Below are 23,863 nucleotides of genomic sequence, written 5' to 3'. Positions count from 1 at the left end.
GACCTTTGAGCTTCACAATGAGATCTGAACCCCTACACTCTGAGCTGCCCAATATCTGTACAGCTGTACCAGACACCAGAAAGAGAAAACCAGAGCTCAACATCACAGGAAATGAACAATTGTGAATCAGGAACGAGAAAAGTTATTAATTTATACCTGAGATTTAAACTACAGGAAAACTATTCACTACAATTACATTACGTAAACTGTTCCCAGTGTGATATACGTTTTGTTTTCAATTGAAGTTCTTTCTTTGTCAATTTCCATCCCTCACGGAATGAAATTGCTGTCGGAAGCTGGATTTCAATTTATGCAATAATGTGTATTCTTCTGCCATCTCTGCAGTTCTCGCTGTTCCAACTTTCTGTTCTTCAACATGAGTTCTTATTACTTCTGGAATTGAATACTTAAACTCCTCCAGCAGAATAATAGCTCTAATAGCCTCATATTTATTTTCTATCTTTTATACCTGCAACTGTACAGGACCTTGGTGAGACCACATTTGGAATATTGTGTGCAGTTCTGGTCACCTCACTATAAAAAGGATGTGGAAGCGCTGGAAAGAGTGCAGAGGAGATTTACCAGGATGCAGCCTGGTTTGGAGTGTCGGTCTTATGAGGAAAGGTTGAGGGAGCTAGGGCTGTTCTCTCTGGAGCGGAGGAGGCTGAGGGGAGACTTAATAGAGGTTTATAAAATGATGAAGGGGATAGATAGAGTGAACGTTCAATGACTATTTCCTCGGGTGGATGGAGCTATTACAAGGGGGCATAACTATAGGGTTCATGGTGGGAGATATAGGAAGGATATCAGAGGTAGGTTCTTTACGCAGATAGTGGTTCGGGTGTGGAATGGACTGCCTGCAGTGATGGTGGAGTCATTTAGGAACATTTAAGCGGTTATTGGATAGGCACATGGAGCACACCAGGATGATAGGGAGTGGGATAGCTTGATCTTGGTTTCAGATAAAGCTCGGCACAACATCGTGGGCCGAAGGGCCTGTTCTGTGCTGTACTGTTCTATGTTCTATGTTCTAATACTCTCACCCATCTATCGAAGTTGCTCAGCTTAATTCTTTCACTCTCGAAACATTTCTGAAATGTTTCCTTCCTCACATTTCTGAACTGTGGTCCATTTGCTTCTGGTAACAATTTGTAAGCACTCAAAACAGCCTTCTTTAATTCTTCATACTTCCCTTACATCTCCTCTGACAGCACGGCAAACACCTCAGTAGCCCTGCCTACCAATTGGTCTGAATTAACATTACCCACACCTCCACTGGCCATTTCATCTCTGTAACCAATTTCTCAAAGGAGATGAAAAAGGCTTCTGCGTCCTTCTGATCGAATTTTGGTAATGTTTGGACATATTTTTATACATCCCCATCAGGAGGTTGGCTACGCTGAGCTTGCTCACAATCACTTCCATCTTCTACTTTCACTTGTGTCACTTGAAGTATTCCTGGCTTCGAATTCGAACTTCATCTTTTCCAACTCAAACTATCTTTCGCTTTCTTCTCCCTCTTTTTTCTGACTCCGGCCTTTTAAGTTCACTTTCTAACTCCATTTGTCTCATTTCTAATTTATTGTTTCTCTGACTCCACTCTGAATGCTTGGCTATCTCCGTTGCAATTTTAGCTTTCCTATTATCCTTGGTTCAAGCAAAGTTTAGCCTGTTTGCCAATTCTACAGTGTCACCTTTTTCTGTCATTATAAACTTTCTTGGCAAATATGGAAAGCATCGCCAACTCCTAGAACCTCTTCAGCAATGTTAAGAGCCATTTCCCCACTTTTTATTTAATCTGCTTGTTGTCTGTTAGCAGATCTTACACTCGGCACTTAAGGTTTATTTAAAGACCTGAGACTGTTCAAATCCCGGAGGAGCCACCAGTCTGTAACAAGGGGTGGGAGGTTAATCTCCTCTCTGCGAAAAAGCACTCAACCACTCAAAGATAAGTAGTTCCCTTCATAATCTATTTAAGTGTGTGTGAGAAGAGATAGTACCTGCACTTCAGCAACTTTTGGTGGTCAAATCAAAATCATTACCTGAGACTGTCTCTGGGAAGGAATACGTAACAATTTATTCATCTTACGAACAGTGAACACGTTAACTAAACTATTAACAAACCGAATAAAATATTATTATTAATGAATGTTGTTTAGATAAATACAATTCCTATGTATTAACCAAATAAAAAGTTGAATTTCTAGTCACTCTCCAAATAAAATAAGGTGTTATTTTCCCGAATCTTCTGTCTCCTTTACCTTCTCTTTTCAGTATCTTCTGCTGGTACCTTTACGATTGAGATGAGACTTTCTTTTCAGACATAAATGTGACTCTTAGGTTGTTAGAGGAAGTTCCTTGCTGTGCTTCTTTCTCTCTCTCAAACTATGAAATGTGTCAGTTGCTGGCAGAGGCAGTGGCTGTCTGGACCTCTGGAGTTGGGAACTGTTTCTTCCATCCCTGATGACATACCAAAATCCTGACAATAAGATTGTTTTACATGTTATCAAAACATCAAATTCAAATCTGATACGCTGCAGCTATTCAAATGCCTAGTTTAACCTGATAGGGCAAACTTCAAAAACAACCTGCTGTCTTGGCAGCACCACTGCCCAGGCTCGTGATACAATGTTTCAGTCTGTGCACCTGCATCTTTTCACGACATAAAAATACTACCTTTTCAAACAGAACCATGAAACTTTACAACTCTCAGCATTTTAGAAGTTCTTTTTCTAATTTTACAAACACTAACTTCACAACAATAGGAACACCGGAAATTAGGAACACATGACTTTGGAGCAGAAGTAGGCAAATTGAGCATTTCAGCCTGCTCTGCATTTCAGTCAGATCATGCCTGATCTCTCCATTGTCTCAAATCCAACTCCCCACCTGTTCCCAGATTCTTCTTTATTTCTTTATCAGAAGTATATCCATCTCCCTCATTAAGCGATTCAATGATTCAGACTCCACCGCGCTCTGTGGCAGCAACTTCCACAAATTCGCCACCCTCTGTGTGAATTAGTTCTTCCTCATTTCAGTTTTAAAGCTACCGCCTCTCAACCTATACCTGTGACCTCTTGTTCTAGATTGCAGCATAAGAGGAAAGATTGGCTCAAAATTACTTCAGCAATCCCTTTGAAAATTTTATATACCTCGATCAGATTCCCCTTCCATCCTTCTGAACTCCAGAGAAAGCAAACCCAAACTGTTGAACCTCTCCTCACATGTCAACCCCTTCATACCCCCGGAATCAATCGAGTGAAAGTTCTCTGAACTGCTTCCAATGCCACCACATTCTTCCTCAAAGTTATCCATTCGGAATGAAAAATACCCCAACCACAATTGAAATATTACCAAATAAGATCATTTCAGTATTATCCAATTGTACGGTATATATAGGCAATGTGGTGATTTTAAGTCAGACGTGAACCTGTGGTGGAATTATTCAATCGACTTCAGGAGGTGGGCTTGGCGGTAAACATAGCGAAGTGTGAGTTTGGAAAGGCCCAAGTCACATTCCTCGGCCAAACAATTGGACATGGACAAATCGCTCCACGGGATGTGAAAACAAAAGTTATTGGCGAGTTCCCAATGACGTCGACAAAAAGGAGAGTAATTACATTTCTGGCCCTGAATGGTTTTCATAGGAAGTTTGTGCCGAATTTTAGCATTGTGGTTTCTCCACTGACTAATTGCTGAAGAAGCGTACAAAACTTCAGTGGAGAGCGGAGTGTCAACAGACATTTGAAGGCCTGAAGGCTGTGTTAACAGGTGCCCCTCTGTTGACCACATGAAATTACACAGAACCATTTAAGGTGGCCATCGATGCGAGCGATGTGGGTCTCGATGCCGTGCTATTACAAGAAGACGATGAAAACTCTTGGCTATCTTTTAAAAAAAAATGATCTTCAGAAGAAATATTCAACGAATGAGAAAAAGACCTTGGGTTTGGTGCTGGTTTTGCAAAAGTTTAACTTTTATGTTACCAGGAATTCATCTAAGACGATTTTGTATACTGCAATCTGTTGACGTTTTTGGAGAAATTTGAGAATAAAAATGCCAGATTGTTTCGATGGAGTCTATTATTGCAGCGATTAAATTTAAAAGTTATACATGAGCAAGGAAGAGACTATATGATTGTCTATGTTTGGTCACGAATGTGATAAATGATGTTGTGTTCGAATTTGGAAGACAAGGAATGAAATTGACTATATTACTGTTCTGTTTGCATGTTTTAACTTTGTAAAATTAATGCATATATTGCGAAGTAATCTTAGTGTGAAACTGAAAGGACTTGAAAAACGAAACCATCTTGAATGCTGATGCTTCTTTTTTTATTCTGAAGGCGCTGCTGTGCCTTTAAGGAATGTGTTTTTAGGTATGTTCTCTGCAGCATGTCAGCAAGCCTTTGTTTTTGATATTGGCACCGAGCTGCCTGATTAGATGTCATTGTATTGCTGATAGAATGGTTTAAGTGGGGATTTGTTTATTTTTACTCTGGGCCTAATGCACTTTCTGGGAGCTTCCGACCATTTGAAGTGTGGTGGGAAGATTGTTTGACATGCCAAAGTCAGGCGGTTCCTTCACAGAGGAATCCAATGATTCACTTTCAGTTTTATTTCGAAGTTATGTGGAATCCAGACATAAATGCAGTATTTCTGTGCCTCTACCCTTGTTGTTAGAAATTCTGCTCTGCAGGAAGCAGTCTGCTTGCCTTCCTGGAGTAACAGCTTTGCTGGCTAAACGGTAGAGCACAGTAAGAAGTCTCACAACACCAGGTTAAAGGCCAACAGGTTTATTTGGTTGCACAAGCCCCAAGCTTTCGGAGCGCTGCCCCTTCATCAGGTGAGTGGGAGTTCTGTTCACAAACAGGGTATATAAAGACACAAACTCAATTTACAAAATAATGGTTGGAATGCGAGTCTTAACAGGTAATCAAGTCTTAAAGGTACAGACAATGTGTGTGGAGAGACGGTAAAGCACAGGTTAAAGGGATGTGTATTGTCTCCAGCATGGACAGTTCGTGAGATTTTGCAAGCCCAGGCAAGTCATGGGGGTTACAGATAGTGTGACATGAACCCAAGATCCCGGTTGAGGCCATCCTCATGTGTGCGGAACTTGGCTATCAGTTTCTGCTCAGCGACTCTGCGTTGTCGTGTGTCATGAAGGCCGCCTTGGAGAATGTTTACCCGAAGATCAGAGGCCGAATGCCCGTGACCTCTGAAGTGTTCCCCGACAGGAAGAGAAAAGTCTTGCCTGATGATTGTCGAGCGGTGTTTATTCATCCGTTGTCGTAGCATCTGCATGGTCTCCCCAATGTACCATGCCTCGGGACATCCTTTCCTGCAGCGTATCAGGTAGACACCGTTGGCCGAGTTGCAAGTGTATGTACCATGTACCTGGTGGATGGTGTTCTCACTTGAGATGATGGCATCCGGCACGTCTTGCACAGGTTGCTGTGGCAGCATTGTGTGGTGTCGTGGTTACTGTTCTCCTGAAGGCTGGGTAGTTTGCTGCGGACAATGGTCTGTTTGAGGTTGTGAGGTTGTTTGAAGGCAAGACGTGGGGGTGTGGGGAGATGTTCCTCTTGATCGATGACATGTTGAAGGCTCCGGAGAAGTTGTCGTAGCTACTCCGCTCTGGGGATGTAGTGGACGACGATACATGGTACACACACCTGGAACTCGGCCAACGGTGTCTACCTGATACGCTGCAGGAAAGGATGTCCCGAGGCATGGTACATTGGGGGGACCATGCAGACGCTACGACAACGGATCCACATCATAAACGCGAGAGGCCAGCAGTGGTTTTCCCTCCACCACGAGGTCTGCTGGAATTTACACAGCTGGGAAATCAGAGTTTCAATTGTATCCAAAGGATTAATTCACAGCAGGTATTTCCGAGCTGCGAAAGCAAATGAGCATACTTATTTTCTGTGCTGCACCTGGGGCAATATCTATTGTTATAAGGAGATATGTTGTGTTCGAACAGTGTATTCAGATATTATGTTTTATAAAACATCATGGGTGTTTTTTTCTTGTTTGTAATTTGTAAAAAAATATTGCTAATTTTCAATCTATCTACTACTTTTTGATAAAAGCTCCATAGTGGGTCATTTGAATCATACCTGAAGTGAAATATCTCATGCTTCCCTTGGCCAAATTCAAATTGCAAATCCTATGATGCAGGCTGACATTATAAAGTACCTTGGACATTCTGCCCTGGATTCTAACATTCACTGAGCGGTTAGACTGTGGAATTCGTCCCCTCTCCGAAAGCACTGGGGGCTGGGTCACTGAATTTATTCAACGCTGAGGTTTCCTGTCGACAACAGAGACAACCGTTGTGGAGGACAGATAGGGCAGTGGAGTGGGGGCGATAAGCAAATCTGCTAAGTCCATGTTGAATGGCGGGTCAGGCTCTTAGGGCGCAGGGGCATATCCCTGCTTCTATCCCATGCTCCTATGATTCGGCGTGTTCGTTTTTCCCCTTAACAGCTCGATACCCGGATCACAGGATTCAATCAATCCTGAAGAAGGAATTAGGTTCGTGAAGAATCGCTGACTCAAATGTAATAACGGAGCTTTGCTTTGGTGCGCGGAATTGGGGAGGCGTTGGAGAGAGCTCAAGGGACAAAGTGAGTTGCAGAGGTCAGAGCTTTGAAATGTTGGCCAGGAAAAATAATGAGGAACCAGATTCGAGTTCAAAAATCGGGTTGAAGCCCAGGAAATGAAGATTTTGCTTTTCCTGTGAAACATTTGCCAGTGCTCACACTCGTGCAAATTCCTGACCGGATGTTCAGGTGCGAAATTATCCCCAGCCTGTTGAATACTAAATTTAGCACAATGATTCTGGAGTTGCACGTTCCCTGAACCGAAATATATTCCCGCCTGATTATTAATCAGCGAATTTAGGATTTAGAGCAAGTTTTTAGAGCAATTAAATGCAAAACAAATAACAGGCCAGGTGCCCTTGGGATTTATGAGTTTACCTCAGTTCAATCCAGAGAGCGGCGCGATTCCACGGGCCGAGGTTAGCATTGTTTTACTGTAAGTAGCATCACATTGTCAATCCATTGTCGAGCAGTTTTCAGATATATCGGGGCAGCAGCTTTTTGTTAATGCTCGTCAGCTGACTGTCTGTGAATTGCTGATTAAAAGCCTTCACTAAAATGGGCAGAAAGTTGGGGATCGGGTTATTGAGTAACAGACTCATGCTGCTTTACAGCACAGAAAGAGGCCGTTTGGCCCATCTTGTCTCTGCCGGCCATCAAGCACCTATTTATTCTTTTTTCACTTTCCAGCAATTGGCCTGTAGCCACCTCTGTTATGGCGTTTCAATAGTTCGTCTAAATGCCGAAATGTTGAGAGTTCCCCCGCCTCATCCACCCTTTCATGCAGTGAGTTTCCAGATTACCGTCACCCTCTGGATGAAAACAGTTCTTGTCAAATCCCCCCTCAAGTTCCTTCTCCTTGTGTAAAATATTTCCTCTCTTTTTATTGAACCCTCTACGAGGGGAAACATTTCATCCTATCAACCCAAACTATATCCCTCCATCTGTGCTAATATGTTTCCTCAAGATCATATCAATAACTTCTTCAATCAACAATGCAACTCCACCATCTCGTCCTCTGGCGTTCCTTCCTAAACACCAACTACACCTCAAAGCTTATTTCCCATTCTTGGTCACCTAGGAGCATTGACTGCAATATGAAATATATCATCTATCCGCATAGCTAATTCTTCCATGATGTTTGGGTTGCTCCGCGCGTTCAGGTACAACACCTTAAGGTAAGCATTTTAACTTTTCTTGTCCCGTTCCTACATTTTTTACTGTGCCCTTACCTGTCTCTGGCTCTTGATTTATCTGCCTCTCACTGTTATTATTCTTGCTGTATTTTCCACTTGTTCTTGCTGACCCAACCTCTGAATAGTCACATAGGTTCCCATCCCCCTGCCAAATTGATTTAAAGCCTGGCCAATGACTCTATCAAGTACTTTCCAAGGACAGCAGTCGCAGTCCTGCCCCGATGTAATTCATGTCTTTATCTAAAATGATCAGAGGGTAAAAATCAATTGAAAATGAACTTGTGTGTAATTTATAAGGAGCTCATTATGAGAAAGTATGGCATGGAGGGATTACGATTTCATCATAACTTCTTGTGGGTCAGAAAATAATGTCTGACATTCGGGGCACCCGAACTACGGAGTCATCTGAAGATGTCTTCACCTGGACCCAGAGGTGCTCGGATGAGCATTCCAGGCTAATATCCCGGGATGTTCAATTTTGATGTTTTCCCTCTCAAGTCTCTGGTGGATTTGCGCTCTGCTGGGATAGACATTGAGTAAGTTCATTCCAAAACGTGTAGGCGGCAGACAAGAATAATAACAAAATATTGAAATTAACTACTTGCAATATTACTGTTCATAGCTAAGGCTTAACAAACAGAAATATCGCATGTAACGAAATAGGGACCATCTCCAGGGCATTCCAATCATTACTCTACTGTTAGTTGGTTAAATAATTTATGAAGGAAACTGCACATATTCAAGACTGTATAAATGAGGTAATATGATAGAAACCTGATACCGAGATAAATCGAGCCAAGATGCAAATACATTCCGTTTATGGAGATAGAATTGTAGCAAAATAGAATGAAAGATCTAATGGTTAAAAGCAAAGGTTTTTTAAAAAAAGTATTTCAAAATATTTCCTCCCTTCTGATGTTTGAACCCAATAAAGGAACAATGCTCTTTGCACATTGCTCTCTCTGGACGTTTATAACCAAATAATAAAGACATTATATAGTGAGTAATAAAATAAGGAAATCATCAAATCTAACAACTGTATACTGTTTCTCTGTCGGGCTCAAAGTGCCGGGGGAGGTATCACTGTCAACAGGCACGCAAAATGACTGATTTTGTTTAATTTGATCAGTGAGTTATCAGAATAAGTTAATATAAATGAAAATAAGAGTGATTCAGACCCAGCACTAAATTAGGGAAAAATGTGATGAGGAATTGTACTGAGCAGGCTGAAGTTCACGTTTATGACTCTGCTGTGTGACAACCATTATCAAATTTGAACCTAGCGACATTGTGAAATATTTGACTTTCTGGTGCAGTCGTTATTCCTTGCCATTTGAAGCCCTCTGTGAAATTGAATGAGACGTTTCTGAATCCTGTCACCAATTGAAACAGATTCACTGTAGTTAATGCTGAAAATGTCCGTTATTTTGAACATCACTTAAATTTAGTGATTGAAAGCAAGTATGTTTCAAAACGAGAGTTTAGTTTTTCTTATCATCTGCCGTCTGAACCCAATAAATGTACATTGTTCTTTGAACCTTGTTCTCTCTAGAGTTGCCTCATTAAATAATAGATAAGTCATACAGTGGATAATAACATCTAACAACTGCTGACTATTTATCTGTGGGTCTTAAAGATTCTGTGGAAAATACTCTCTGTTATTCAGGCACACAGGACGAATGACTTCGTTTAAATTGATTCCGGATTTATTGAAATGATTCAGTAAGATTATACTGTTTAATTCAGACCCAGCTGGCTTTAAGAGAAAGGTGTGGTGAGGAGTTGCACTGATCAGGTTGAAGGTCGTATTTATGACTGTGTGTAACTGATCTTTACCCAGGGTGTGTTTGATAAACGGTTGAATCCAATATACTAATTTGTTCAGACTTTCTGGAACCAGGACCGGGAACGGCTGCTCATGGTAAGAGCCCAGAATATTGTGATCACCTTTACATTGTTTTAATGTAGGGAATCTGAACAATCTCGAGTTTTGGTGCAGTAGTTCCATAGATTCATAGGTTAGAAAGTTCAAGGAGGTCAGTATCTCTGTGTTAGCTCTCCGTAAGAACAATCCAGCCAGTCCCTCTTTCCCCTATTTGTCTATGTACCCCCTCATCCTTTCCTTCAATACTTCTTCGTTTCTGTTTAAACAAGGTGAAATGGGATATAAACGCTTCCCAATCCTTCTAGCAATGATAACAGTTTATCTGTAGTTAATATTAAACTGTTCAGTGTTTGTAACATCTCGCGAAACCTTCTGTCGACCCCTCTTTTACATGTGCTGACAGTAATCATGCAACTGAGTTACTTTATCCATGGATGATTTTCCTATTTTTTTCTTTATTCTCTGTGAACCTCACAGCTTCACTCAATATTCCTATTTCAAGCCGAAACAAAGTTTCATAAATTTTCATCGTAACCTCCTAGGTCTGAGCATGTCAAGTCTGGCATGCAGTGTGGGGCCTCACATCCTAACTGTGAGATATCCAAAGATGTCCCTACAACAGGCCAGAGGTCCTTTAGTCAGGGTTGCACGACATTGCCCGAGAAGTTCAATTCTGAGGGCTTCCAGCAACTCTCCTGCGATAATACTGCAACTCCCTCTGGTGGATCTGTTCTCTCATGTGACACACACTGAGTGATTCCATTCCAAAAAAAGAAACCAGCAGACAAAGCCAATTATCAAATATTGAGGCTGATTAGGTGCTATATTTCTGATCACATCTCAGGCTGTAAACAAAAAAAAAGCGCAGATAACCAACTGGAGACCATTCTAAGACATTCTCCTCATTAATCTACTGAAGCTGGGAGAATAATCTATGATGGAAAATGCACAAGTTCAGGGCAGTAGAAGCCTGGGTACCGAGATTAATAGATCAACAATATCAATAAATAGCATTTACACGGATAGAATTGCAGCAAAATGGAGTGAAAATCTAGCGATTGAAAGCAAATATATTTCAGCGGTCGAGCTCAGTGTTTCCTATCCCCTGGTGTCTGAACCCCATAAAGCAACCATGTTTGAACTTTGAACTTTGCTCTCTTTGAAAGTTTATAGTCCAATAATAAAGACGTTACACAGTAGGTAATAAAAAGAGAAAAAAAACATCACAGCCAATTAATGTAGACTGTGTGTCTAAAAGAGCAGGGGAAATGTAATCACTATCAACAGGGAACAAAATGAACACCCTTGTCAAAATTGATCAGTGAATAATCAGAATAATTCAATTAAAATGATACGCCATTTAATTCGGATCCAGCTCTAAATTAAATTACAGTGCGTTACTGGTTTGTGCTGATCAGGCTGAAGGTCTTGTTTATGACTGTAATATGTAATTAATCTTAACCCAGGGTGTGTTCGATAATCTGCTGTAACCAGTACACTAATTTATCAGGACTCTCTGGAACCAGATTCAAGAACCGCAGCATAAGGTAAGAACCCAGAATATACTAACAACTATTACAGAGATTTAAGAAACATGAGCCTTTGTGGCATTTTACAGAGTGGTCCAGTAGATTTATTGAATGGTTAACAGCACCGAAGAACGTCAGCGAGCCTGTGCCGGACAGTGCAAGATCAATCCATCTGGCCCAAATATCCCGCCTTCCTTGTCACCCTGCTTCCTGCAAATCGATTTGTTTTCTTTGGAAGATATCGGCGAAATTGAGACAAAGATTTTTAATTCTTCCAGCAATAGTTACAGTTTCTCTTTACTTCGTCTAAACCGCTCAGAACTTTAAACATCTATTGAAAACATTTCTCAATGCTATTCTCCATGTTGCTATACTTACCAATGTAACTGAAGATCGCCATTTCTGCTACCATTTTTATCAACATTTTCTTCGCCTCTCTGAACCGGTTATGTTCTTTCTTTAGTACGTGTCCAATGTTCAACTCTTTCTTCCGGCTTAAGGCTGAACCAGTGTTTTAGGTTATCTTCATTCAATTCCGGCTCATACTTTTCGGGCTCTGAGATATCCGAATTGGGCAGAACCCCCAAAAAAAAAGATGCTGGGGACACCGGGGCCACGGCGCAGAGTTCCCCCGGTAAAACTTGTGTGACAATTGCCCGAGAAGTTCAATCTTCTATTGAGCCATCGCCCTGTGATGGAACCACCAGACTTTGTGATGTAAATTACGAACTTCCGATTAATGTTCGGACTGCCTTAAGTAGTCATCATTTCGACAAATTTAGAAGAATTAAATCCACTTCAAACTGAGATCTAACTATATTACTGAGGCATCTATCGATAACATGGTGATTGATAGATCGATAGATCCACAGACCACCCATCAATATCGAATAACCCAATACGAACAACGGACTGCCTCCTTGAAACCCCCACCCTCCTACCTGACCACTCATTGGCAATACATGGCATCCTGTCTTACCACCATGACGCTCTATGTTATTCCACTTCTAACTTCTGAGCATTTTGACTGTCCCTTCGATCCCCTCTGGCCAAACTCCCCTCGATCCCCTCTGGCCAAACTCCCCTCGATCCCCTCTGGCCAAACTCCCCTCGATCCCCTCTGGCCAAACTCCCCTCGATCCCCTCTGGCCAAACTCCCCTCGATCCCCTCTGGCCAAACTCCCCTCGATCCCCTCTGGCCAAACTCCCCTCGATCCCCTCTGGCCAAGCTCCCCTCGATCCCCTCTGGCCAAACTCCCCTCGATCCCCTCTGGCCAAACCCACATAACATCAGTTGCCCTCCCCCTGTCCTGACTTCAACACCACCAACATTCCACGGGATCCCACGGAAAACCACCTGATCTACAGAGCACCTCTGACTGTGTCTTCCGTGCGGCCCAACCAGACCACGCCTGCCTACCCAGACGCTACCACGTGAGCTATTATGAGCCCCTCGAGTAAACCCCACCTCCCTTCCTCAGGACTACACATTTAATTACCCCCTAGTCAACTCGTCGCTGACTAAATGCCAGTGAGCACCATTCACTACTGACCACTATACCCACTGATCATCCAGACCATCTGAACATCCCATTGCAGCCCGCCTCCCCACTGACCACCCTCTAAAGACTTGACTGCCCTACTGACTGACCCGGCTGACAATCTGACCGATCTTCACCAAGTAATGAAGCCATTTAAAATATGACACCCCAGAGCAACTTTTTTCACCATCTGACAACACCACGCTGAACACCTCCTATCCAAGCCTTCCACTGACCATCCCCCTGACCACCCGTCCCCCTCGCAACTTCCTTGACCACCCAAAGGTCTAAAATTCACCATGGGTCCCACGCTACACTCCAACCCCATTCGCACTACGTGACCTCTCAACTAGCCTATCGGAGATCCATGGGACAGAACGATTTCCCTCTGCCACAGGATTAGCCCCTCCATCCAGAATAGGGCAACATAACTGCCCCCTCCCCCCACAAGCTGATGAATACAACACCTCCTCGCTTGCAGCTCAGTGCACCCACCTACAACCACCCAACATACCACAGAATTCCAGCCCATCTTCCTCAGCCGGGCCAACATCTCACTCACTATTCTGATAATGATTTTCCAATCATCACTAGAGATAGATGAGCTAACTGAGGGCTGCAGAAACGCAAACTTAGAATCATAGAAACCCTACAGTGCAGAAAGAGGCCATTCGGCCCATCGAGTCTGCACCGTCCACAATCCCACCCAGGCCCTACCCCCATATCCCTACATATTTTTCGCACTAATCCCTCTTACCCTCAGGACACTAAGGGGCAATTTTAGCTGGCCAATCAACCTAACCCCGCATACCTTTGGACTGTGGGAGGAAACCGGAGCACCCAGAGGAAACACACGCAGACACGAGGAGAATGTGCAAACTCCACACAGACAGTGACCCAAGCCCGGAATCGAACCCAGGTCGCTGGGGCTGTGAAGCAGCAGTGCTAACCATTGTGCTACCGTGCCGCCCCATTCCTTTTTTAAACACTTGAACTTTGTTCAATTGTTTTAAAAAGGTGTCGAGGGAAATGCCAAACAATTATAGGCCAGTTAGCCTTAAATTGGTGATGGGCAAGTTATTGGAAATAATCCTGAGTGAGCGGATTAATTGTCATGTCGAAAGGCACGGACTTGTCAGGGATGGTCAACGTGCATTTGTCAAAGGAAGATCTTGCTTCACGAATTTCATTGAATTCTTTGAGGACATGACAAGAAGGGATGATGAAGGTCGTGCTGTGCATGTTGTGTACATCGAACTTCGCCAGGCGTTTGACAAGGTCCCATACGGCAGATCGGTGAAAAGTGTTAAAACCCATGGGGTAGAGTGTAATGTGGCAAACTGGATAAAACGTTCCACAGTGCTCGCTTTTGCGACCCCTTACAGTTTGTGTTACAGATTAACGATGTGGAAATGAACGTGGCGGATCGATTTGGAAATTTGCAGATGGCAAAAAGATTGGCAGTAGTGAATAGTGTAGAGGGTAGCTATAATTTCGAAGTGATATAGATGGCTTGGTGGAGTAGGCGGTGAAGTGGCAGACGCATTTTAAAATGCAATTAGGGAGGTAAATCAGTTTTAGAGAATACACAATAAATGGGAATATATTAAGAGGAGTAGATGAGGTGAATGATCATGGTGTACAAGCACACTGGTGCCTAAATGCAGCAGTTCCAGTAGACAAGGTTGTAAGGAAGGCATAGGGAATGTTCTCCTTCATTGCCAGAGGTATAGAATACAAAAGTAAGGATGTAATGTTGGAATTGGACAAAATACTGATGAGGCCACAACTGAAATATAGCGTGCAGTTCTTGTCACCATATTACAGTAAGAACGTAATTGCTCTGGAATGAATGTAGAGGAGGTTTACCAGAATGTTGCCAGGGCTAGAACACTGTTGCTATGAGGAGAGATTAAATGGATTGTGATTATTTTCCTTGGAAAGTAGTAAACTAAACCCAAAAATGACCTGAGCTCGGACACATGATTGGGATCTGGAGCTTTTTCCCCCACAAATGATGAACGCTGCACTATGATCTTGTGGCCTAGATATTCCACACTTTGTGTCTAGAAAATGCACCTGCTATGTTTCTGATGCAATGCTGCCTCTGAAGACTTCTAACACTTGATTCAGGGTGCTGTGGTGTTCATCCTCAGTTTTCCCTGTAATTAGATGTCATGAAAATGAACTGCGACAGGAGGAAAACCTTGTCACAGATTATCCATTGTTCCCAGCACGGTTTGAAAACAGAAACTCCAGGCCTCCAGGTAATCACGTGTACGCACAGTATCATCATTTTTATGAACAGGGATATTTAATGCTCCCCAACCGAATGGACTCATCGAGTGGCTGCAAAGGCTTGGAATCAAACTCTTCCCTCACTTTACCTTTCATGGTGTAGGGCACTGTCCTGTACTTGAAAAAGCGAGGAGGATAGCCTGTGGATCAACAAACAACTTCACTATAGAGCCACGCAATGTGCCCAGTTCATCAGAATATTTCTGAATGGCATCCTCTGTCACCTTTGTGTGCTTTATTTCATCCCAGTTCTACAGAACTTCACTGAGCCAGCCATGCCCTATAGATAAGGCTCCTTCCCTTTTACCACAAAAACTAGAGGACGCAACCTCAAAATAAGGGGGAGTCAGTTTAGGACAGAGTTGAGGAGGAACTTCTTCTCTCAGAGGGTAGTGAATCTCTGGAATTCACTGCCCATTGAATCAGTGGAGGCTACCTCGTTAAATATGTTTAAGTCACAGGTAGATAGATTTCTGATCAATATGGGAATTAAGGGTTATGGGGAGCGGGCGGGTAAGTGGAACTAAACCACTCTCAGGTCAGCCATGATCTTATTGAATGGCGGGGCAGGCTCGAGGGGCTAGCTGGCCTACTCCTGCTCCTATTTCTTATGTTCTTATGTTCTTGTGACATGTGTCCTTGCTTCTTTTCTGTTATGTGCAATGTCCATTTCTAACACCTGAAGCAATGGTATGGTCTCTCCGGTGTACATCTGAAGTTTGATCCCAGTCTGAGTAAGGGCTGGCGCCTGGTTAGAGTCCCAAGTTGTCTTGTTGGTCTTTTCACAGATTACAGATGCAGCGGCTCCCATGTCCAACACCAGCTTGGTTTGTTTTCCACCGACCTCAGCTATTGCATAGATAGGTTTCACACCCCTCACTCACATTAAACATGTTGTAAGTGTGCTCCTAGAACAAAGAAAAGTACAACACAAGAACAGACCATACGGCCCTCCAAACCTGTGCCGATTATGATGCACTAACTGAACTAAAAAGCCCTTCTGCCCTTACTCGGTCTGTATCCCTCTATTCCTTCCCTATTCATGTACCCATCCAGATGTCCTTAAATGTTGCAAATGTGCCTGTGTCAACCACCTCCTCAGGCAGCATGTTCCAGGCACCAACCACTCTCTGCATGAAAACTTCCCCTGCACATCTCTCTTAAACTCACCCCCTCTCACCTTGAATCCTTTTATTGACACTTGCACCCTGTGAAAACATCCTAATGATATGCACCGGGTCTATACATCTCATAACCTCTATCAAGTCTCCACGCAACCCCCGGGTGTCCAGTGAACACAATCCTCGTTTCTTCAACCTCTCACCATAGCCAACACCCTTGAGACCAGGCAACATCCTGGTGAACCTTATTTGTGCTCTCCAAAGCTTCCACATTCTTCTGGTAGTGGAGACTAGAACTGCATGCAATACTCCAAATGCGGCCTAACCAAGGTTTTATATCGCTGCAACATGATTTTCCAACGCTTGTACTCAATGTCCTGGCCATATGCCTTCTTAATCACCTTGGCGAACTGCCACTTATAGGGAAATGTGGACCTGCACGCCCAGATCCCTCTGTATCTTAATGTTCCAAAGGGCTCTGCCATTTACAGTACAATTCACACATAAATTTGATCCTCCAAAATGCACTACCTCGCATTTATCCAGATTAAACTTCATTTGCCATTTCTGTGCCCACATCTCCAATCTATCTATATCCTGTTGTAAACTCAACGCTATTAGCATTTCCACCAATCTTCGTGTCACCCGCAAACTTACTAATCAGACCACCCACGTTTTCCTCCAAATAAAATAGGTCCCAGCACTGATCCCTGCAGAAAACTACGAGCTACAGGTCACCATTCTGAAAAAAATACCCTTTCCCTGCTACTCTCTGGGGCGAATTTTCCCATTCACGAGGATCAGACCGTCGAGGGGTGGAACATAGACAGGTCCGTTGACCTCGGGTTGGATTTTACGGTTTTGGGACGAGCGCAGCGTAACACCCTGCCCTCTGTCTTCTGTCACCAAGTCAGTTCTGTTTCCATCCAGCCAGCCCACCCAGATTCCTTGTGATTTCCAATCTGCCATGTGGAACCTTGTCAAACGCCTTAATACAGTCCATATAAACTACATCCACAGCCCTTCCCTCATCAATTATCTTTATCACCTCTTGAAAAAACTCAGTCGAGTTGGTGAGACATGACTTTCCCTACAAAACCATGCTGCCTGACACAAGCTCGTCCATTTCTTCGAAATGTGCGAATATCCTCAGCAATAGCTTCTCCACCACAGACGTTAGGCTCACCAGCCTTTGATTTCCTAGATTATCCCTGCTTTCTTCCTGAAACAAGGGATCAACAATAGCTATTCTCCAGTCCTCTGGAACCTCACCTGTGGTTAAAAAGGATGTGAAGATATATTTTTACTCCCGTATCTCTTTCCTCCCACAGTAAACTGAGCTCGATCCCATCTGGCCCCGGGGACTTGTCCATCTTAATTTAATTGAGGAAACCTATCACTACCTCCTTCGATATATTGACATTGTCTAGAGTGTTCACACACCTATCTTTGGCCTCAACATCCTCCATGTCCATCTCCTTGATGAATACCGATACATAGTACTCATTAAGGATTTCGCCACCGTCCTGTGGTTCCATGTATAACTTTCCTCCATTGTCCTTGAGTGGGCCTATTCTTTCTTGGACTACCCTCTTGCTCCGAATACATGCATAAAAGTCTTGGGATTCTCCATCTCCCTGTTTGCTGACAACATTTCATGGTCTCGTTTAGCCCTCCTAATTTGGCGTTTAAATTCCTTGCTATATTCTCCATACTCCTCAGGGCCTTTGTCAGTTTTTTAGTTGCCTCGACCTATTGTATTTTTTCTTTTTGACTAAGGTTACAATTTTCCTTGTCGTCCATTGTTCCCGAACTCTGCCATTTCTAGCCTTCATTTTTATGGGTCATGCATGTTCTGCAATTCCGTTAACTGGCCTTTAAAAGCTGCCCACATGCCAGACCTGGACTTGCCGTCAGATTGCCGCTCCCAAACCAAATTCCCCTGATCCTGTCTAATTTGTATGTATTTGGCTCTCGTCCTGAACCAAGGGCCACTCTTGTCCTTCTCCATTGCTCCCCGAAATCCTATGGAATTATATGGGATCCTTTGCTTCTGTGTCTGTTCAGATTTTTCCAGGTGATGTGTAGCTGACTCATGCATTTTCAAATTTGAATTTCCTTGCTCCACCTTCGACTTGCTCTTGGCATCTTTGCAGTTCGTGGCTAAACCCCCATTTTTGTTGCAGTGGTGACAAACAGCATCAAAACATTTGCAATGATTCACATAGTGTGTCCCTCAACACCTGACACATTCTATTGCTTTCACCTTTCTTCTTGCTGCCTCTTTTGTTACTTGATGCAGTGCCCCCTCCTGCTCACCACCATTGGTCTTCTGGATATCTTTTGCATTGCAGCCATTTCCATGCACTGAGAAATTTCTGGGGTCCTCTTGAAAGTCACTGTGGCTTCACCCAATAACTGATGCTGGCTCGGTGTGGGCGAGGCCGGGTCATTGGGGTTGGTGAGGAATAAACCCGGATCTGTTCAGATGACCAGATGTGTATTACAGAGCCTCGCTAGAATGATATTGTAAATTTAGTGTTAAATTGAAGAGACCCATAAGGCACACTGGAAATCTGAGTTGTTCTGAGATTAAGAGTGAAACGGGTAACTGCATTTTACATTGCTGGTTTTAAACCTTGGTTGTAAATTATTGCTGTTGAATAACTTCCAATTCTAATTTGAAGAAATTAAATGTCTGAATCACTTTTCCATTTCCATATTGGAGAAAGGAGAGGACAATAGCGGAGTTTGATTAGGTGTACAGGTATAGGGACACAGACACTGACACATCCACACGAGTGGAGAATATGGAGCCACATGCATTTGTATAGCACCTTTAACGTGGCAAAACATCCCAAGCCACTCAACAAGAGAAATATTCAGTGGGAAAACAAATACATAAAACATTCGAAGGGGTCGCTGGGCAGGTGACTAATTTTTGTCAGATTGTTAATCTTTTTAAGGTGAATCTGAGAAGGGGGAAAAGTAAAGCAGCCGAGAGGCTTCGGGAGGGAATTCTGGAGATCAGGACTTGGCCTGGATTACATAGAACATAGAACAGTACAGCACAGAACAGGCCCTTCGGCCCACGATGTTGTGCCGAGCTTTATCTGAAACCAAGATCAAGCTATCCCACTCCCTATCATCCTGGTGTGCTCCATGTGCCTATCCAATAACCGCTGAAATGTTCCTAAAGTGTCTGACTCCACTATCACTGCAGTCAGTCCATTCCACACCCCAACCACTCCCTGCGTAAAGAACCTACCTCTGATATCCTTCCATATCTCCCACACGAACCCTATAGTTATGCCCCCTTGTAATAGCTCCATCCACCCGAGGAAATAGTCTTTGAACGTTCACTCTATCTATCACCATCATCATTTAATAAACCTCTATTAAGTCTCCCCTCAGCCTCCTCCGCTCCTAGCCCTAGCTCCCTCAACCTTTCCTCATAAGACCTACCCTCCAAACTAGGCAGCATCCTGATAAATCTCCTCTGCACTCTTTCCAGCGCTTCCACATCCTTCATATAGTGAGGTGACCAGAACTGCACACAATATTCCAAATGTGGTCTCACCAAGGTCCTGTACAGTTGCAGCATAACCCCACGGCTCTTAAACTCCAACCCCCTGTTAATAAAAGCTAACACACTATAGGCCTTCTTCACAGCTCTATCCACTTGAGTGGCAACCTTTAGAGATCTGTGGATATGGACACCAAGATCTCTCTGTTCCTCCACAGTCTTCAGAACCCTACCTTTGACCCTGTCATCCACATTTAAATTAGTCCTACCAAAATGAATCACCTCACATTTATCAGGGTTAAACTCCATTTGCCATTTTTCAGCCCAGCTTTGCATCCTATCTATGTCTCTTTGCAGCCTACAACAGCCCTCCACCTCATCCACTACTCCACCAATCTTGGTGTCATCAGCAAATTTACTGATCCACCCTTCAGCCCCCTCCTCTAAGTCATTAATAAAAATCACAAAGAGCAGAGGACCAAGCACTGATCCCTGCGGCACGCCGCTAGCAACCTGCCTCCAATCCGAAAATTTTCCATCCACTACCACCCTCTGTCTTCGATCAGACAGCCAGTTACCTATCCAATCGGCCAACTTTCCCTCTATACCACACCTCCTCACTTTCATCATAAGCCGACCATGGGGGACCTTATCAAACGCCTTACTAAAATCCATGCATATGACATCAACTGCCCTACCTTCATCAACACACTTAGTTACCTCCTCAAAAAATTCTATCAAATTTGTGAGGCACGACTTGCCCTTCACGAATCTGTGCTGACTATCCCGGATTGATCCTCATCTTTCTAAATGATCGTAAATCCCATCCCTAAGGACCTTTTCCATCAATTTACCAACCACCAAAGTAAGACTAACCAGTCTATAATTACCAGGGTCATTTCTATTCCCTTTCTTAAACAGAGGAACAACATTCGCCATTCTCCAGTCCTCTGGCACCATCCCCGTGGACAGTGAGGACCCAAAGATCAAAGCCAAAGGCTCTGCAATCTCATCCCTAGTTTCCCAAAGGATCCTAGGATATATTTCATCAGGCCCAGGGGACTTATCGACCTTCAGTTTATTCAAAACTGCCAGGACATCCTCCCTCCGAACATCTATTTCCTCCAGCCTATTAGCCTGTAACATCTTCTCTTCCTCAAAAACATGGGCCCCTCTCCTTGGTGAACACTGAAGAAAAGTATTCATTCATCACCTCGCCTATCTCTACTGACTCCATACACAAGTTCCCACTACTGTCCTTGACCGGCCCTAACCTCACCCTGGTCATTCTTTTATTCCTCCCATAAGAGTAAAAAGCTTTGGGGTTTTCCTTGATCCGACCCGCCAAGGACTTCTCGTGTCCCCTCCTAGCTCTCCTCAGCCCCTTTTTCAGCTCGTTCCTTCTAACTTGTAACCCTCAATCGAGCCATCTGAACCTTGTTTCCTCATCCCTACATAAGCTTCCCTCTTCCCTTTCACAAGACATTCCACCTCTTTCGTGAACCATGGTTCCCTCACTCGGCCATTTCCTCCCTGCCTGACAGGGACATACCTATCAAGGACACCCAGTGTTTGTTCCTTGAAAAAGTTCCACTTTTCATTAGTGCCTTTCCCTGACAGTTTCTGTTCCCAACTTATGCCCCCTAATTCTTGCCTAATTGCATCATAATTACCTCTCCCCCAATTGTAAACCTTGTCCTGCCGTACGGCCCTATCCCTCTCCATTGCAATAACAAAAGACACCGAATTGTGGTCACTATCTCCAAAGTGCTCTCCCACAACCAAATCTAACACTTGGCCCGGTTCATTTCCCAGTACCAAATCCAATGTGGCCTCACCTCTTGTCGGCCTATCCACATATTGTGTCAGGAAACCCTCCTGCACACACTGCACAAAAAATGCCCCATCCGAACTATTTGACCTACAAAGGTTCCAATCAATATTTGGAAGGTTAAAGTCCCCCATGACAACTACCCTGTGACCCCCACACATATCCATAATCTGCTTAGCAATTTCTTCCTCCACATCTCTATTACTATTTGGGGGCCAAGAGTAAACTAACAACGTGACCGCTCCTTTCCTATTTCTAACCTCAGCCCATATTACCTCAGTGTGCAGATCCCCCTCGAAGTGCCTTTCCGCAGGATTGTGGACAATTTATCCTCAAGATACACAACGTGTCAGATTGGGCAAGGTAGAGATGTCGCTGGCTTCTAGGGCTGCTGTAGGCTGCCTGAATAGGAAGACAGGGGCCATGGAGAGATTGAAAAGCTAGTTTGAGCATTTTAAAATTGAAGTGTTGTCAGGCTGTGAGACAGTGAGAGTTGGTGAGCTCAGGTGAATGAACTGGGACGTGGTGTGAGTTAGTCAGGATTCAGGAAGCAGAGTTTCAGAGCAGTGAGAATGTAGAGCTGGATATCAGCAGTTTGCATGTTGAACCTGCTGCCAGGTTACCGAGGGGCAGCATGTTGATGAGGAATAGAAGAGGGCCAATGATAGAGATAATGATGTGGGAGTGGCAAGAGAAAGCAATGTCACTGATTCTCTGGATGGAAAGTAATAGATAAGAATTGAACCAGGGGCCTTTGATATATTTCCACTCAGCTGCACGACAAGAGGCAGGAATTGAGAAGGATGACATGGTCAAGCACGTTAAAGGTTGCAGACGGGTGAATGAAGATACTTCATTGACTTTTGTCAGTGTCGGATAGGATAGTATTTGTGATTTTAACAGCAGAGGCAGGGTGCAAACTTAACTGTATGGAGCTCCTGCAAAAATGGTGCTGGATTTGGGAGGTAACAACATGTTCAATGACTTTGGAGAGGGAAGTGGGAACTGGAAATGGGGCAGAGGATTGCATGGATAAAGGATGGATTTTTCAAGGGACCTGATGTGGGTGACTGGTATTTTGTGAAACAGCTGCCACTAATATCGTGGTAACATGTGCAATTGTAATATTCTGAAATATATTTTACATATCAGTGAAGATCTCAACGCTCTGCTTCTGATTTTAATATTTACATCTGATCCTGACATTGATATTATCCTCATTACAGAGTCTCAGAATCAGGGAACGTCTGTCAATATCATGGCTGAAGGTTCAAACAGGGGAGAATGTTCAACATCTTCAAAAAGAATGGGAATGGACACAGGTAGGATCACCAAACAATACAAATATAATTCCTGTCTTGTCTGCTGCTCACACAGGAAGAGGGAACAGGACAGGGACTGAGTAGAAAGTGGGAGTGAGTCACCATCTCGAGCGGGTTTATCCAAAGTTCAGCCCAGGGGCCGGGTGTGACTTGTGAAGCTCCTCTACGCGGCCCCGGAGGCAGTTTTCAAATTGTTGTCAAACAGCTGGGTTCGAATTCAAGATTCTGCTTGGAGCTGCTCCTCCAATCAGAGGTTGTTTCTCTCTCCCGTTGCTGCTGATTGGCTGACTAGCGAGTGTGAATAGGAGAAACAATCCATGATTGGTGACGCAGTGAACAGCGTGCTGAAGGCTGGTGTGAAAAAGGAGCAAAGGTATCTCTGGGTGGGGCAAAGTGCAGTGAGGCTGCAGCCCGGTGGGAGGGAACAGGCGTGGCAGGGCTGGGGTGGGTGAAGTCTAGTCGGGTAAAATCGAATCGGGGCTTAAGACAGAATGTTTGTCATTTTCGTGAGAACAGTGACTAAAGGGATGTGTGAATGAATGAGGGTGTGTGGGAGAAAGAGTGACCATGTATCTGTGTGGGGTGGTGAGAGTGAGAGAGAAAATTGAGACTGAACGTATGTAATCACACTCATCCCCACTGTCTCCATGTCTTTATAGGACGGGGTATAGAGTACAAAAGCTGGAGTCTGATGATGCAGCTGTATAGAACGCTGGTTAGGCCACATTTGGAGTACTGCGTCCAGTTCTGGTCGCCGCACTACCAGAAGGACGTGGAGGCATTGGAGAGAGTGCAGAGAAGGTTTACCAGGATGTTACCTGGTATGGAGGGTCTTAGCTATGAGGAGAGATTGGGTAGACTGGGGTTGTTCTCCTTGGAAAGACGGAGAATGAGGGGAGATCTAATAGAGGTATACAAGATTATGAAGGGGATAGATAGGGTGAACAGTGGGAAGCTTTTTCCCAGGTCGGAGGTGACGATCACGAGGGGTCACGGGCTCA

General features: G+C 43.8%; 1 protein-coding gene across 1 annotated transcript in view; it reads left to right on the top strand.

Moving 5' to 3' along the window:
* Positions 1 to 23,863, top strand: part of LOC144484923 (uncharacterized) — a 108,205-nt gene that overhangs the window by 66,177 nt on the left and 18,165 nt on the right. Inside the window, exon 4 of the mRNA XM_078203282.1 lies at positions 22,767 to 22,862. Coding sequence (XP_078059408.1) covers positions 22,767 to 22,862 — 96 coding nt within the window. The remainder of the gene's footprint in view (positions 1 to 22,766; positions 22,863 to 23,863) is intronic.

Source organism: Mustelus asterias, unplaced genomic scaffold, assembly GCF_964213995.1.
Source record: "Mustelus asterias unplaced genomic scaffold, sMusAst1.hap1.1 HAP1_SCAFFOLD_134, whole genome shotgun sequence".
Classification (NCBI taxonomy): Eukaryota; Metazoa; Chordata; class Chondrichthyes; order Carcharhiniformes; family Triakidae; genus Mustelus; species Mustelus asterias.
Note: the sequence above shows the minus strand (reverse complement) of the source record. Positions and strands in the feature narration are given on the sequence as shown.